Genomic DNA, 13993 nt, shown 5'->3' on the forward strand with positions numbered 1-13993 from the left:
TTTTCTTCAAATGACACTGCAACGGTTTGTAGGGTATGTGAAATACATGATGCATTGTACCAAGCTGTTGATTTTATATCAGCTCGAACATTAAAATTCCGATCAAATCTCAGTTACTGATTCATACAAGTGTCACTCAACTTCCTACATTTGCAAAATGGTGTGTATGGGTTTGGTTTACAGTTGCACCAAATAGTCTTGCATCCAGTGGTACAGGTACAGGTAATCAACTCCTCACAAGCGTTTGGAATTGGTGGCAATGTTAATAAATGCGGGACAGGTTAATTATTCTTCATTTTCCATTTCATTGTTAAAGGGGAAAGCAGAACTGGGTGCTGCAAATGGGCTTGTCTTCACACTTCACCAGGAAGTATGAGATTGTACATCTTGGTGTTGTTTTCCGTTTTGCTTGTAGGATTTGTTGTATTCGCGGACATCCGAAATAATTAGTTGGATGAGCCCCTTTACATTTGCACATTTTGCTGGTGTGTCTCTGGTCTTGTTTTCGCATTGGTACGTCCAATGAGAGCAGGCACACTTAGCGCACCGAGGCAGAGCTTGGCAAGTTACTTGCGAATGCCCAAAACTTTTTCATTTGAAGCATTGGGAGTAATGTTTCTTTTTGTAGTGGTTCTGTGCGAACTTTCATGTGTAGCAATGTCTTCTGTGAAGATTCTAGTGGGTTGTAGAGTCTTCTTCAATGTAATGCGTGATATAGTATGACCAATGCTTTAAATTTGAAGCGAAATTAGGGTTGCCAACTGGCCGGTTTTTCACCGGCCTGGCCAGAAATATTGCTGTTATTTTGATTAAAGGCGGTAACCGCTGCAAACTTCTTACCAACCCATTTATGACCGGTTTTTTCAAATTTGTATCTAGTTTGAAGTATATACTTAAAAAGTAACTTTCATTCTGTAAATCCAAAGCTATCACCTTTCACCATTTATCAATGATTAATATATTTTGTTCATCTGTTTACATAATTTTAAAGAGATGATAGGGACTGTAGAATTTTACACATTTATTGAGAGTAAAAAAGGACTTCTTAAAGCAATTTCCTGTAGTTGAAGTTTAAGTTTAAATAATAGATTTCATTTTCCAAATTCAAAATTGTCACATACTGAAAATGAGTAAACACATTAATTACCTTTCTTTTAATGAATGTTCTGAATTAAGCGTAAACATCGACGAGTGCTAACTCTTTTTATTCAGTTTCTGAATTAACATTAAACACGAACAGGTACGAAAAGCTAGTTGCTTCAATAACATTCTTAGTGCATACTGTGTTTTATGCTATTGTATTTATTTTATACTTTTGTTCACATACATAATTCTTACACATATTCTATGTACAGTAATGTTTTGGTTTAACATATAGAGGTTAATAAACATTTATTTATCCATAGTATCCATAACCTCCGTATCCAAGACCATAACCTCTGTAGCCGAGTCCGTAACCTCCATAACCGATGCCATAACCTCTGTAGCCAAGGCCATAACCACCATAACCAGCGTAGGCTGGGTAACCTAGAATAATAAGGTAATTATTTATGCGATTATAATACATAAACATTTAAATTTAATCTTCTTCTATTCTAGATTAATACGAGTAAAATAACTATACCACAATTATATTAAGATGTTGGTAAGATACCGTAAACTCATTAGTAAATATTCATAAATATTTGCTCACATATTGAAGACTACCAAAAAATGATAATAAATGATAGTCCAATTTTGACAACTGATTGTTTTGGTTAAATCATTTACAGTGTAAATATGACCATGTTTTCAGTATTACCAGTATAGCTCGAAATTTAAACACTTTCCATATTTTACTTGCTTACAGATTCTAGCAACAAAAATTCTAATTTGTTGACAATCAGTCTCAACAACTTAAGTTACTCTTTCTCTGAGTTTCAATAGAAAGCTAATGTTTCAAAGGAAACGGAGATGTTTTATGTGGCACGATCAGTTGATTCGTTGTAGTAATGCGTTCAAATTTGAAAACTCCTCCACTGAGAATCAAACCCTCGAGACCTCGTGAAACAAAGATGCACCACATGTTAGCCACTAGACCAGTACTGAGGTCATACTTGATCACGAATAACAGCGTAGACTATTATCTATAATTGGTAATATATAGTTAATGAATTGATTTGATCTCAGAGTGTGATACGAGTAAATTGTTTTGCTGATTTGGGAAGAGGTTAGAATTGTGTATGAAATAATAAATAAACGAAAAGGGATGAGAAAGCATTTTAGCTAAATATTATAGCGGTAGGTGTTGTTATTCAATTGTCTCAGGGTAAGTAACACGCATTTGAAGGTGCGAAAGTTATGGCGAAATACTAGAAGTAGGTGCTAATTTAGAATTTGTATAGATTCGTAAAAGTGAGTTTAGCTACGCTGGTATTTTCAAAAGAAGACTCCTAAGTCATTGCGTAGTTGCAATTCAACTGAAAAATGTTAACATTTTACATATCGTGTAAATAATTACTGTACAGGATGGCTTTCTATTTGGGACATAATAAGCAGTCCTAAGGGCTGCTGCAGAAACAACGTTCCACACTTTCTTCACCTCGGCGTTTAGTCAGTACCAAGCCTACCTTTTGCCCATGATTCTTGAGGCATCCATTTCACATAGGATGGGTGAATTTAACATCTTTGGAACAATAGTTTAACGTAAAATACATATATGCCTCTACATGGAGCGACTTCGAGCCGTCCAATTGGTACCACAATCGTCTGGTTTATTGTAAGCAAAACATGTAAAAGTATATTAGGAGAATTCCTATCTGTAAAAGTGTTACATTTGAGCTGAAGAACTTACACAGAGTCCACTTCAATTTTCAAAAGACAATATTTTGTTATTTGCCTGCAAGTTTCAACAATTTATTACACAAAAAGACAAAAAAGTTGCACAATTCCTGTGCTCTGTGAGACGGCTAATTGCATGACTGAAACTTTCTCTAGGATAACATTAACCAAGTTTCACCTTGTACTTAACATCTATCACAGGGCATACACGCAGCTACTTTTGGAGTTGTAGAAATATTGAAAGACTTACGACTCTTCCTTGTAAATAATTAAACTTTTTTTTTTTTTTTTTTACCTATGTATCTTCCATATCCAAGACCAAGTCCATAGCCAAGACTGCCATATCCAAGACCAGTGTAGCCAAGTCCAATAGAGTTAGCTGTTTCCAAAGAATCTTCTTTCTTCTCTTCTGCAGTTGCTTTCTTTTCCTTTGAGGCTTTCTTTTGTTCAGTGGCAGAAGCCAACACAATGATAGCCATCAAGGCGAGAACAACGAAAAGCTAGAAATATAAGTGGAAGAGAACATGAGAATAGTATATCTCCAAACTATTATGCAGACTGTGTTGCAAATAAATAAATAAAAACGATAGTCGTCTATTTCCTCTAGGGAATTCCTGTAATATTAGCCATCGGTAAAACTATCGAACATAAAAATAAAAACGTTTATATTTGTGCTTTAATTAATATTTTTAAGGTTTCTGATAGCTCCAAAAGTTAGCAAGAAGCCCAGAGGTAGTAGTTCTCAACCTCTTTGGGCCTAGTATCCAGCGTCCCCGTCATCTTAACTCAATCCACGCATGCACAATGCTGAATGTATGTAAAACTTGGACGATGTCGTTTAAGAAACATAAAAAAAAGCACTAATTCTGAAAATTAACCTTGAAGAACCTACATTAAAATTGATAAAAAATTGATAATTTATTAAATCAAATGACTTTCTCTAATAACAAGAAAGAAGTCTCAAATGCCTATTAAAGAACCTATTACCCCCAATCGCCGCTTTTCGTTAAAGTGCCTCCTTAGGAAACGAGACGCCACATTCAGAACCAGAAGAGATGTTTTGATTTGATTTAATTTTGAGTTTTGCGTATCGTTCAGCAGCGGGACTATATGAAACGTTCACCTCAGTTTAACGTGGGATTCGAACCACATGAGCTCCAGCTGAGAATCGAACCCGGGTCTCGTACGTCAAAGGCTTGTACACTAACTAAACCCTAAGAGACGAAAGAGTAGAAGATCTATTTCAGTCAATCTATGTTATATCGACAGTTCTTCCTACTGAACTTTGGCTAGTAGGCTATTATTGGCCACATCATTAATCAAAGATTTCTTTCGTTGAAATTTCTTTGAACAATTGCTGCATTAGGGAGAAGTAATCAGGTATTTGGTAGAAAAGGTGCCTAAATGAGCAATATAGAGCCTGGGCGTACCCCTAATTGGTGTTTTATGACGGTTTTAGGTTTACCCACATTTGTTTGGTAAAATTGCTTGGTAACTGGAAGAAAATGGTATCCAAGACACTGTTGTAATACAGCAGGATGGAGCACTAGCGCACTTTGTGATTCACATGCGCAATTACCTGAATCAGACGTTTCCTGGCCGCTGGATTGGAAAAGGTTGTACATCTTCACCAGCTCCCTTTGCCTGGCCTCCAAGAAGTCCCGATCTGACGATACCAGACAATGCTCTCTGGGGTTTTATAAAGCAACAAGTAAGAAACACTCAATATCACACAACGCAGAAATTACGAGCAGCTGTGGAACACGCCTTCACCCTCGTGACTCCGGAGTATCTCCGCAAAACATCTGCGAGAACTTCAGATCATACCGATGTTCTCAAATCAGCTATGTTACGACATGGATGGTGATCATACCGATGTTTATGACCCTTAAGACTCTTAAGACTTCAAGGTAACTGGGTACAGACATTCTACCATAACTAACACTATACTGTTGAAACTGAAACTAAAGGGGAGGTACGCACACTTCCGGACCACTCTGTATATGTAAATTGGGGGCGCCGAATTTCGTGTTTATCCCAAGTGACACAAACCCAAGTTGAAGATCTGTCAGTACTCTATAGGCATATTAACGAGGATATAATTATCTGGTGGAAACCTTCATCATGAAACGAATTACAAAAATTTTCATCAAAATCACACCATTTCTTCAAACAGAGATGACAGGGAAAGTATTATTTTTTTTTTGTGAACTTACAGTATAATAATGAAATATTATAAGTTTATAATGCATGTGAATAAAGCAATTAGGAACAGGTAAAGAAATTACTTAAAGTTTAAAATTACCGGTAATTTAAGTGATTTAGAGGAAATTAATAATTACAGCACTCGTATTAGATATACTACTGTTATTAATAATATACTACACTATACTACATCTACTGTTATTAATAATTACAGTAGATGTAATATAGTAATTGTAGTATAGTAAAAGCAGTATAGTAAAAATAAGTAAACGTTTTAGTGGTAGAACAGATAAGTCCTGACGACTCTGTTGCATTTCATGCGGGTTCATAAATATGTAGAATATTAATGTTAGGTGACGTTTTTCGAACAAATATTATGGTGATGATGCACAGTGGAATCGACAAGGTTTTGGGTTTTCCGAAGTGTTTTAAAAGAAACGTATTTGTGTGGAGACCCAAATTAATGTCTCGTTAGATTGTGCCTGAAAAGTGGTGCCAACCAGTGGGAAAAATTTCGTTTTGTGAAATCTTTTGACATTCATTTCTTGAAAAGGGATAGAGGGATTTTTTGTCGCAATTGGGAGCAAATATGGGATTTTTGATTGACAGCAACAAAATTCTTTATGGGTGGAAAGGGGACGAATGACTCCTTAATAATCTTGAGATCAGTGTTAATTGTCAAGTTTTGTCACCTGAAAATGTATGCTAGTGCAGAAGTAACTTATGATTCTCAAAAGAAACAAGCTCCAAAAAGAGTAAATTGTGCTCTAGTATTTTTTTAAATACAAATAATGTAAATAACGGAAAAAATAAAATGAAAAATGAGAAACAACCAAGTTCGGAAACATTAACACTAAACGACTAGACAACAAAGTTCGGAGTATGTTTAGTACAAGGGGTCCAGAAGCACGTAAAAAACAAAATTTACAGGAGAAATGAATGATGCAAGTACTTAGACGTAACATAACGTAGCCAAATCTAACCTAACCTAATATAAACTAACCTAAGCTAACCTGAACTAACCTAAACTAACCTAATATTAGTAGAAATAAGCGAAATTCTATCATTTTTTGGAAAATTATGCGGGACCCCTACACTAATAAACTAAACTAACCTAACGTAACCTAAACTAGGCTAACCTAACTTAAACTAACCAACTCTACCCTAAACTAACCGAATGTGAGCAGAAATTACCAAAATTGTAACATTTTTTAGAGAAAAGAGATGGTCCCCTTCTGCTAAACATAGGCCCAAAGTTCTAATATCCTTATGTTCATTACAATAAGTTGACACAAAAGAATTATGTAAATACTAAATCCTGACGACCAAATATACTTGTTTTTGTAAATATGTTCATCTGCCTCTTTCAGTTAAGAAAAATGGTTATCTATCAACTACTTGATAAACGCAAAAGATCAAAATTTACGAATAGCTTACTCATATGTTGAAGAAGATGTGTAACATACCTAAGTTCAATTTTTATTGTTATTTTTTCAATTTTAATTTTGTCATTAGTATAACGTGGGAAATTCAAGAGCAAAATGGGAATTTCTACTTCCCAAGATGGGATTTTATAATGTTTCTGGTTGGCATCAGTGTGCCTGATAACGAAACACGCATACCTGAAGGCTTCACCGTTCAAATTTGTACAGAAGTATACGCCACTGCCCTAATGGAGTAAGCTGTTATCCTATTAACTCAGAAAGTACTTCACGTTACATCCAAGAGACTGCGGAAATGGTTTCTGTAAAGTTCTGTGGTAATAACGCACTGAAACTATGTAGTAGTGACGCCTTTACGTCTTGAAAATGAGTTTGATTGGAACAAAGAGCTATTTTCTCAATGTTGAAGCCGGAGAGATTAAATATTAAATAGCTATATTCTAGTGATGTTTAATTGTTTGCTGAAAACTGCTTCTTGCAATTTAATACCGTTTTCACAATATAACGATCATTAATACCGGAAGTTGTTGATTTCTGTAACTTTCGGCTTGAATAGAGGGAGGTTAAAAGGAACCTTTTTGTTTAACAACTCACAATTTTTTTCTTTAGGCTAAAGGAGACAGGTAATTAAAGCAAGAGAATGATAATGGAATAATTGATTGGATTAGAATGTGGGAGAAAACCCCGAGAAAAATAACGAATATGATGATGTCCACCACAAACTTACTTGGCCGGGCATACAAACAGAGACCCCACGGACAAGAGTTAAGCACACTACCACTGAACTGAATAGAGGAATAAGAAAGAAGATGATACCTATCCTTAGAACACTAAATCGATTTCGAAAAAAAAATGGCTCTCGCTATCTATTACCGTTTGGTTTCCATAATTATGAACGTTAAAACCGAAAGAGCAGATTTCTTCAAGTCTGAACTGAATATGACATTGATCAAAGAATTCAATTTGTACGTAACTTTTGAATCATTATGTCAAACTTAAAACTGATAGTGATTCATCAAATAGTTCTTGAAATTGTTATGTCTCTTGGACGGATCGGCAGATGGATGCACGGAGAGACAGGATAAATACTTAAAGGAGTTATATTTGCGAAACCAAACTGCTTAAAAATTCAATCACAATAAAAGTCTTTCTCAAGATAAATTAGGCTCTCTTACCTTACTTTTTCACTCTATGATTATAAATACTTTGTAGAATACTTTTAATAATTTGGTGGTGCGGTTGGTAAGAGTTTGTCTCCTAAATGGGTAATTCTAGCTCAATTCCTGATTTAGAGGCAGGATTCATTTCTGCTTCCATTCTCCTCCAAATGCGGTTCAGTTTTTGACCGAGTCTCTTTAGAAGGTTTTTTCCTAAAAGTTTTTATTTTGTATTTTAATCAACACCGAGGTTATAAAGGATTGAATCCAGTAAGCCTATTAACCTGAGCAACAAACCACGGTCGAGGCTTTAATTCGTTACAGTTACCGGCAAGCTATTATGCAATACCAATCCTCACAGGAAGTATAGACTGTTCCTCACCACATTATCTTTCCTCCAAGAGAGTTGAGCACTGATATTTTTAAGGAGTGGTCTGAGGGGATATTTCCTGCCTGGAGTTACGAAAATTCCTCCCGGGGAAAATCTCCGACCGTGGTCAATAAGAGTTACCGGTATTAGCGCAGTGTAGTTTAACCTCCTGCGTATTGGAATTCTCCCCGAGAGAAGTTGTTTTAAATCATCACTGAACTAGGGTTAGGGTAAATACCTCGTCTCTATTTAGAACGAGTACCTGCAAGGAGACAGCTGGAATGTGGTATCTGTTATACCACTTCATATATATGCGAAATCCAGCTAGTATGGAACATTACTCCTATATTTGTTGCGGTCATCAATGCCTATCCCAAATAAGGTTTACGTTTATAATTACATCCACTTCTTGTTTTGCCTGAATGTTTTGATCGCAATCAGTTGTATCCTTATCGTCATAAGTGCCTTTACATCGCCGTGACGGGTATGTGACAGTGACGTACTCCGAGGAAGGGAAGGTTGCGTAAGAAATTGTGATTAATTTTCAAGAGTTTTTATTTTGACTAGTGAATTAACTTAGGTATAGGAAGTAAAAGCACAGATTTGAAGCATCAGTGCAGTCATCTCTGAAAAGATTTGTATTATCAATTTTTCAATTTATTGTCTTATATGTTAAGTTAAATACCACATGAATCACTTATAGAGTAGATCGTGTTACTTTTTAAAATCGCCGCTGTAGCCTATCTCCAGAGATGACGTAGGGAGAAGAGAAAGAAAGAGATACGACATCTGTATGATCTATCAGATTCTTTAAGGAACTATAAGAGTTAGAAAACCTGAGTTAGTTAAACACTCGTAAGAGAGCGAAAGAGAGATCTAGAAATCTGAACTTTTAGAAACGGGTGTCACTAACTTGTTCCGCCACAAACGAACTTCGAGGTCGTTTTTTTCACATTGTTTTGTATGTGTTTCGTGCCGTTTTGTGCGTCACCTCAAGGGGGTCAAAATGAGACGAAAAGGATTAACTGTTCCACCACTATCGAATTTCGACGTCGCTTCCTTCATATCGTTTTATCGTGTCTTGTACCATTTTATGAGCCTGTTTCCACGTTTTGTGTGTCACGGGAAGTGGGTTAAACTAGGTCTCCAAAGTGGGACGAAAATGACCCACTATTCCGCCACTATCGAATTTCGAGGTCGTTTCTTTCACATCGTGTATTGCCAGTTTTGTGCAGTTTTGTACTCCTATTTTCACGTTTTCTGCTTCACAGGAAGTGGGTCAAAAAGGGGCGTCAAAAGTGGAACGGAAACGACCCACTGTTCTACCACTATTGAACTTTGAGGTTGCTCCTTTCTCATCGTTTAGTGCCCGTTTTGTGGAGTTTTGTGCATCTATTTTTACGTTTCCTGCATCAGAGGAAGTGGGTCTAAATGGGTTTCCAAGGTGGAACGAAAATGACCCACTGTTCGGCCACTATCGAATTTCGAGGTTGTTTCCTTCACATCGTTTTGTGCCGCTTTGTGCGTCACACAAAGTAGGGCAAAATGGGCCTAAAAGTATGGCGGAACAAGTTAATCCTGATCCGCCACCAACGAATTTCTAGGTAGTTTCATTCACATCGTTTTGTGCGTGGTTTGTGCCGTTGTGTGCTCCTATTTCCACGTTTTGTGCGACAATGGAATTGGGTCAAAATGGGTCTACAAAGTGGAGGAACAAGTTAATGCTGTGCCGTCCTCATCGAATTTCGCTTGTGCGTGTTTTGCATTGTTTTCTGCACCTTTTTCAATATTTTGTGTCATCGGAAGTTGGTGAAAATGAGCTCAGATGTGAGATGGTGAAATTAACCACCTGTGTCGCCTTAACTCCAACACAAAAACTGTAACAGTTCGAAAGTCATCGACACTTACGATATTATATATATGTAAGTATATAGCATTACATCTGTGTATGTGCGGACGTAATGCTATATACGCACATGAAAGAGACAGGAATTTTCGCCCAAAATGAATACCATCTCCCACTTGCTTAGATTTTTTTTAGAGGAAGCCTATAAGGAAAATGGAAATAGGCGCACAATTCGAAAAAGAAAAACAAGAACTAAACGATGCGAAAGAAACGATCTCGAAATTCGATAGTGGCGAAACAATGGGTCATTTTCGTTCCACTTTGGAGGCCCATTTCAATCCGCTTCCAGTGACACATAAAACGTGAAAATAGACGCACAAAACGGTACAAGACACGACAAAACCAAGTGAAGAGTCGACGTCGAAATTCGATAGTGACGGAACAGTAGGTCATTTTCAAAACACACAGACAACAATGTGAAGGAAACAACATCGAAATTTGTTGGTGGCGGAATAGTATTAAATTGTTCCGCAATTTTTATGGCTCATTTTGATGCACTTCTTCTGACGCACAAAACGTGGAAATGTAGGCACAAAACGGTAGAAAACAGACACTAAACGCTGTGAAAGAAACAATCCCGAAATTCGATAGTGGCGAAACAGTGTATGGTTTTCGTCCCAAATTGAAGGCCCATTTTGATCCACTGCTGGTGACGCACAAAATGCAGAAATAGGCACACAAAACGATGAGAAGAAAACGACGTCGAAATTCGATAATGGCGGAACAGTGGGTCATTTTCGTCCCAACTTGAAGGCCCATTTTAACCCACATGTGATGACGCAGAAAACTTGGTAATAGGCAAACGAAACGGCACAAACCAGACACTAAATGATGCGAAAGAAATGACCTCGAAATTCGATAGTGGCAGAAAAGTGGGTCAAATTTGTCCCGCTTTGAACGCCCATTTTGACCCACTTCTGATGACGCATAAAACGTTGAAGTAGGCGCAGAAAGTGATACAAAATAGGCACTAAACGATGCCAACTAAACGACCGCGAAATTCAATAGTGGTGGAATAGTGGGTCAGTTTCGTCCAGCTTTCAAGCCCCGTTTTGGCCCACTTCCATTAATGCACAAAACGTGCAAATAGGCACACAAAACAGCACAAAGGAGGTACTAGACGATGCTAAAGAAACGACCTTGAAATTCGATAGTGGCGGAACGGTGTGTCATTTTCCTTCCACTTTGGAGGCCCTTTAGACTCACTTCTGGTGGTGCACAAAACTTAAAAATGAGCGCACTAAACGGCACGAAACATGCACAAAACGATGTGAAGGAAACGACCTCCAAATTCGTTGTTGACGGAACAAGTTAATGACGCCCGTTTCTAAAAAATCATGTTTTTAGATCTTCCTTTCGCTCTCTTACGTGTGTTTTTACTAGTAGTGGCACAAAATCCGGTTTTTCGATATTCGGTTTTTAGGAAAACTTGACAGTTTTTGAAAATTTTCAAAAGTCTGATTTTCGCCGAAACCTGTTTCCTTTTCTACAAACACCGGTTTGTTTTATTACTGAAAACAGTATCGGTTTTCTCCAACACCAGTTCAATTTTTCATCAGCTTTCTCAATCATCAGTTCAGTAGCTCAAAAATATGTGTAAATTCTCATAAAAACGAAGTGCAAACCGAATACTTAAAAACCAATATGTTCAAAAACAAAACTGCTTTTCTTGTAAACGGATCTGGTTTTCGGAGAACAACGAAACTCTACTCAGGAGAGAAACCGAACAGGGTTTTTGAGGAAACTGTAACCAGTTTGACTCAAGAAACCGAAATATTTTTTTTTAAATAGAAAACCCCAAACGGATTTGAGAAAACCGCTATGTTTGTTTTTCGGATTTCAGTTTTACTAGAAATCTGTTTACGGTTTTTATGAAAACCGGTTTTGCCATCCGTAGTTTTAACTCAGGTGTTCTAACTCTTATAGTTCCTTAGTGAATCTGATAGATCTTACAGATGTCGTATCTCTTTCCTTCTCTTCTCCCTACGTCATCTCTGGAGATGAATGTTCTGACAAATAGGCTACAACGGCGATGTTAAAAAGTAAGACTATCTACACTATAAGCGATTCATGTTGTGGTATTTAACTTAACATATAAGTCAATAAATCGACAAATTGATAATGGAACATTCCATTTCAAATCACCAAGTCATCAGACTTGACTATCTCAAATTTTTTTAAAAATTGATGCACAGCTTTATTACAGTGGAGGATGATAAAATTCCAAATATTCTCTCTCTCCTCCTGAAAGTGTCCCCATATAGGGTGTTCAAAAATGTCAAAAAAGGACATTTTTTCAGTTACAGTGATTATTTAAAATTGTCATAAAATGGTTAATATGTGCACTAAAGACATAAAACAAACACTTTTTAAAAGCATAAAAGACTGCTCTACAAGTTGTACTATATTGAAAAAAACCTGTAAAATAAAAAATAACACTTCGAAAATTCAAATTAAAATTCGAATTTTGAATTTCGCATAGAAATGTCCCTGCGAATTTGTTCAAAATTGTCCAGATTGTAGTCTCATATGTGTACTAAAACACCACTAATTTGCATTTTAGGCACTCAGTGGGATCCGATTCAAAATTCAACATAAACCTAACATTGCACGATATTGACCATGTGAATATCTGAGTTCAGATCGATAACCATTTGCCTGTTGCTATTTACCTGTAGCATCAAAGGAATTTATATTCAATTTCAGTTTTTTCTCGATGTATTCGTTTGTATTTATACAATTATCCACCTATCGAATTATTTAGAGAGGTATTACGTTTCCGGACAGTACTCAATACAGGTCATTATTCTTGTTAGTCAGTATGGATGTTTCTAAATTTATATTGGCTACATTGATACATGTTATTTTTACTCCTTTGTTTCAGGATTGCTGTCAGAGATATGTGGAAGTGGATAATTGAAATAGGAAAAAGAATCTTTGACTAATTGTTTGTGCTGAAAGTGTGTGAAGTTTTTGTGAACAGTGTCACTATGTTTCATAACACATTTGATACAAATATTGTGAAGGGGAGGGAAATAAATCCCTCCCTTTCATAATAAGTTCTATTAGCACAAAAGATATTATCGCAAGTGCTTGGAGTATCTAACTGAAATTAATCCTGGCAGGTTCACCCATTAACTTGAAGATTCTGTTTTAATACCATATATTTGATAATCCCATAGGAACCAAGCTCTAGATTATGAGGCAGACATGCTGACTGAAATTTGATTGGTAGATATAGGTTTTAGCACCGAGGCTGTATGAGACGTGGACGTACAGTTTAACATGGTATACGAACCACATGTGCTTTCACGGGGGATCGAACCCGGATCTTACACACCGAAGGCACGCTTGCTTATCATAGGCACAGAAGGAAATTTACTTTAATTTAAAACGTTTCTTTTTCGCAGGTGATCAACAGAAAGGTAAAAACACAAATACGTTAGCTAGGAGTCGAATGCAAAAAAATAAAACCTCTTGAACTTCAACCAATTTGCTCAGATCACATAATTATAGGTATTGACACAATTTGGTACAAGGATGAAACAGTAATTAACAATTTAATAAATAACATACTTGATAAAAGAGATGTAATATATTTTCTTACCTTAGACATGGTTGCTGTGTTGTGTGTGTATTCCCTTGAATGAAACATAACTGAAGAGTTGTTCGACGGTGCTTTTATACTTTGAACGTTGTATTCTATGGAAGGAAGTTATTTTAATGGAATTCCATTCTTCAAAATTTCTCCTGGAAAATAAAATTGTTGCAAAGGGAAAATTAATTAGTTTCCTTCGTTTCTGCTCCTTTTCTTCTAATTTTCCGTTTCTCCTGAAGTGAAAATCAGTAAAGATGAATCACTTGTAATTTCCAGTAAAAGAAAACACATTAGCCCAGTGGCGTACTAGAACTTCATCAGAGATTGGAGTTCAAGCACTTAATCTCATATCGGGCTCGTGGTGGTTGAGTGGTAGAGCGCCCACTTCTGGTGCGTGACTCATTCCTCCCACATTATTCATTCCACCATTACATACATTTCTCATCATCACTGTCTCCCTTAGGATCGGTGCATAGAATAATTGTGGGACGTTGA

At 36.6% G+C, this 13993-nt stretch overlaps 1 protein-coding gene across 1 annotated transcript; it reads right to left on the reverse strand.

The window, feature by feature from the left end:
- Positions 1 to 1288: 1288 nt before the first annotated feature.
- On the reverse strand, positions 1289 to 13685 carry LOC145691689 (uncharacterized). Its single transcript, XM_081767028.1, has 3 exons — positions 13508 to 13685; positions 3116 to 3320; positions 1289 to 1527 (listed from the first exon to the last, which is right to left on the reverse strand). The coding sequence occupies exons 1-3, from the start codon at positions 13553 to 13555 to the stop codon at positions 1397 to 1399; spliced, it is 384 nt and encodes a 127-aa protein (XP_081623154.1). The 5' UTR covers positions 13556 to 13685; the 3' UTR covers positions 1289 to 1396.
- Between the last annotated feature and the right edge of the window lie 308 nt (positions 13686 to 13993).

The sequence above is a fragment of the Thermobia domestica genome, chromosome 8 (genome assembly GCF_964235325.1).
Source record: "Thermobia domestica chromosome 8, izTheDome1.hap1.1, whole genome shotgun sequence".
Lineage (NCBI taxonomy): Eukaryota > Metazoa > Arthropoda > Insecta > Zygentoma > Lepismatidae > Thermobia > Thermobia domestica.

Coding starts and splice junctions, on each gene's coding strand:
- LOC145691689 (XM_081767028.1), bottom strand. CDS start 13,555: ATGTTTCATTCAAGGGAATACACACACAACACAGCAACCATGTCTAAG. Junction 3,321..13,507: donor ACACAGCAACCATGTCTAAG/GTAAGAAAATAT, acceptor TTATATTTCTAG/CTTTTCGTTGTTCTCGCCTT. Junction 1,528..3,115: donor TGGATATGGAAGATACATAG/GTAAAAAAAAAA, acceptor TTATTATTCTAG/GTTACCCAGCCTACGCTGGT.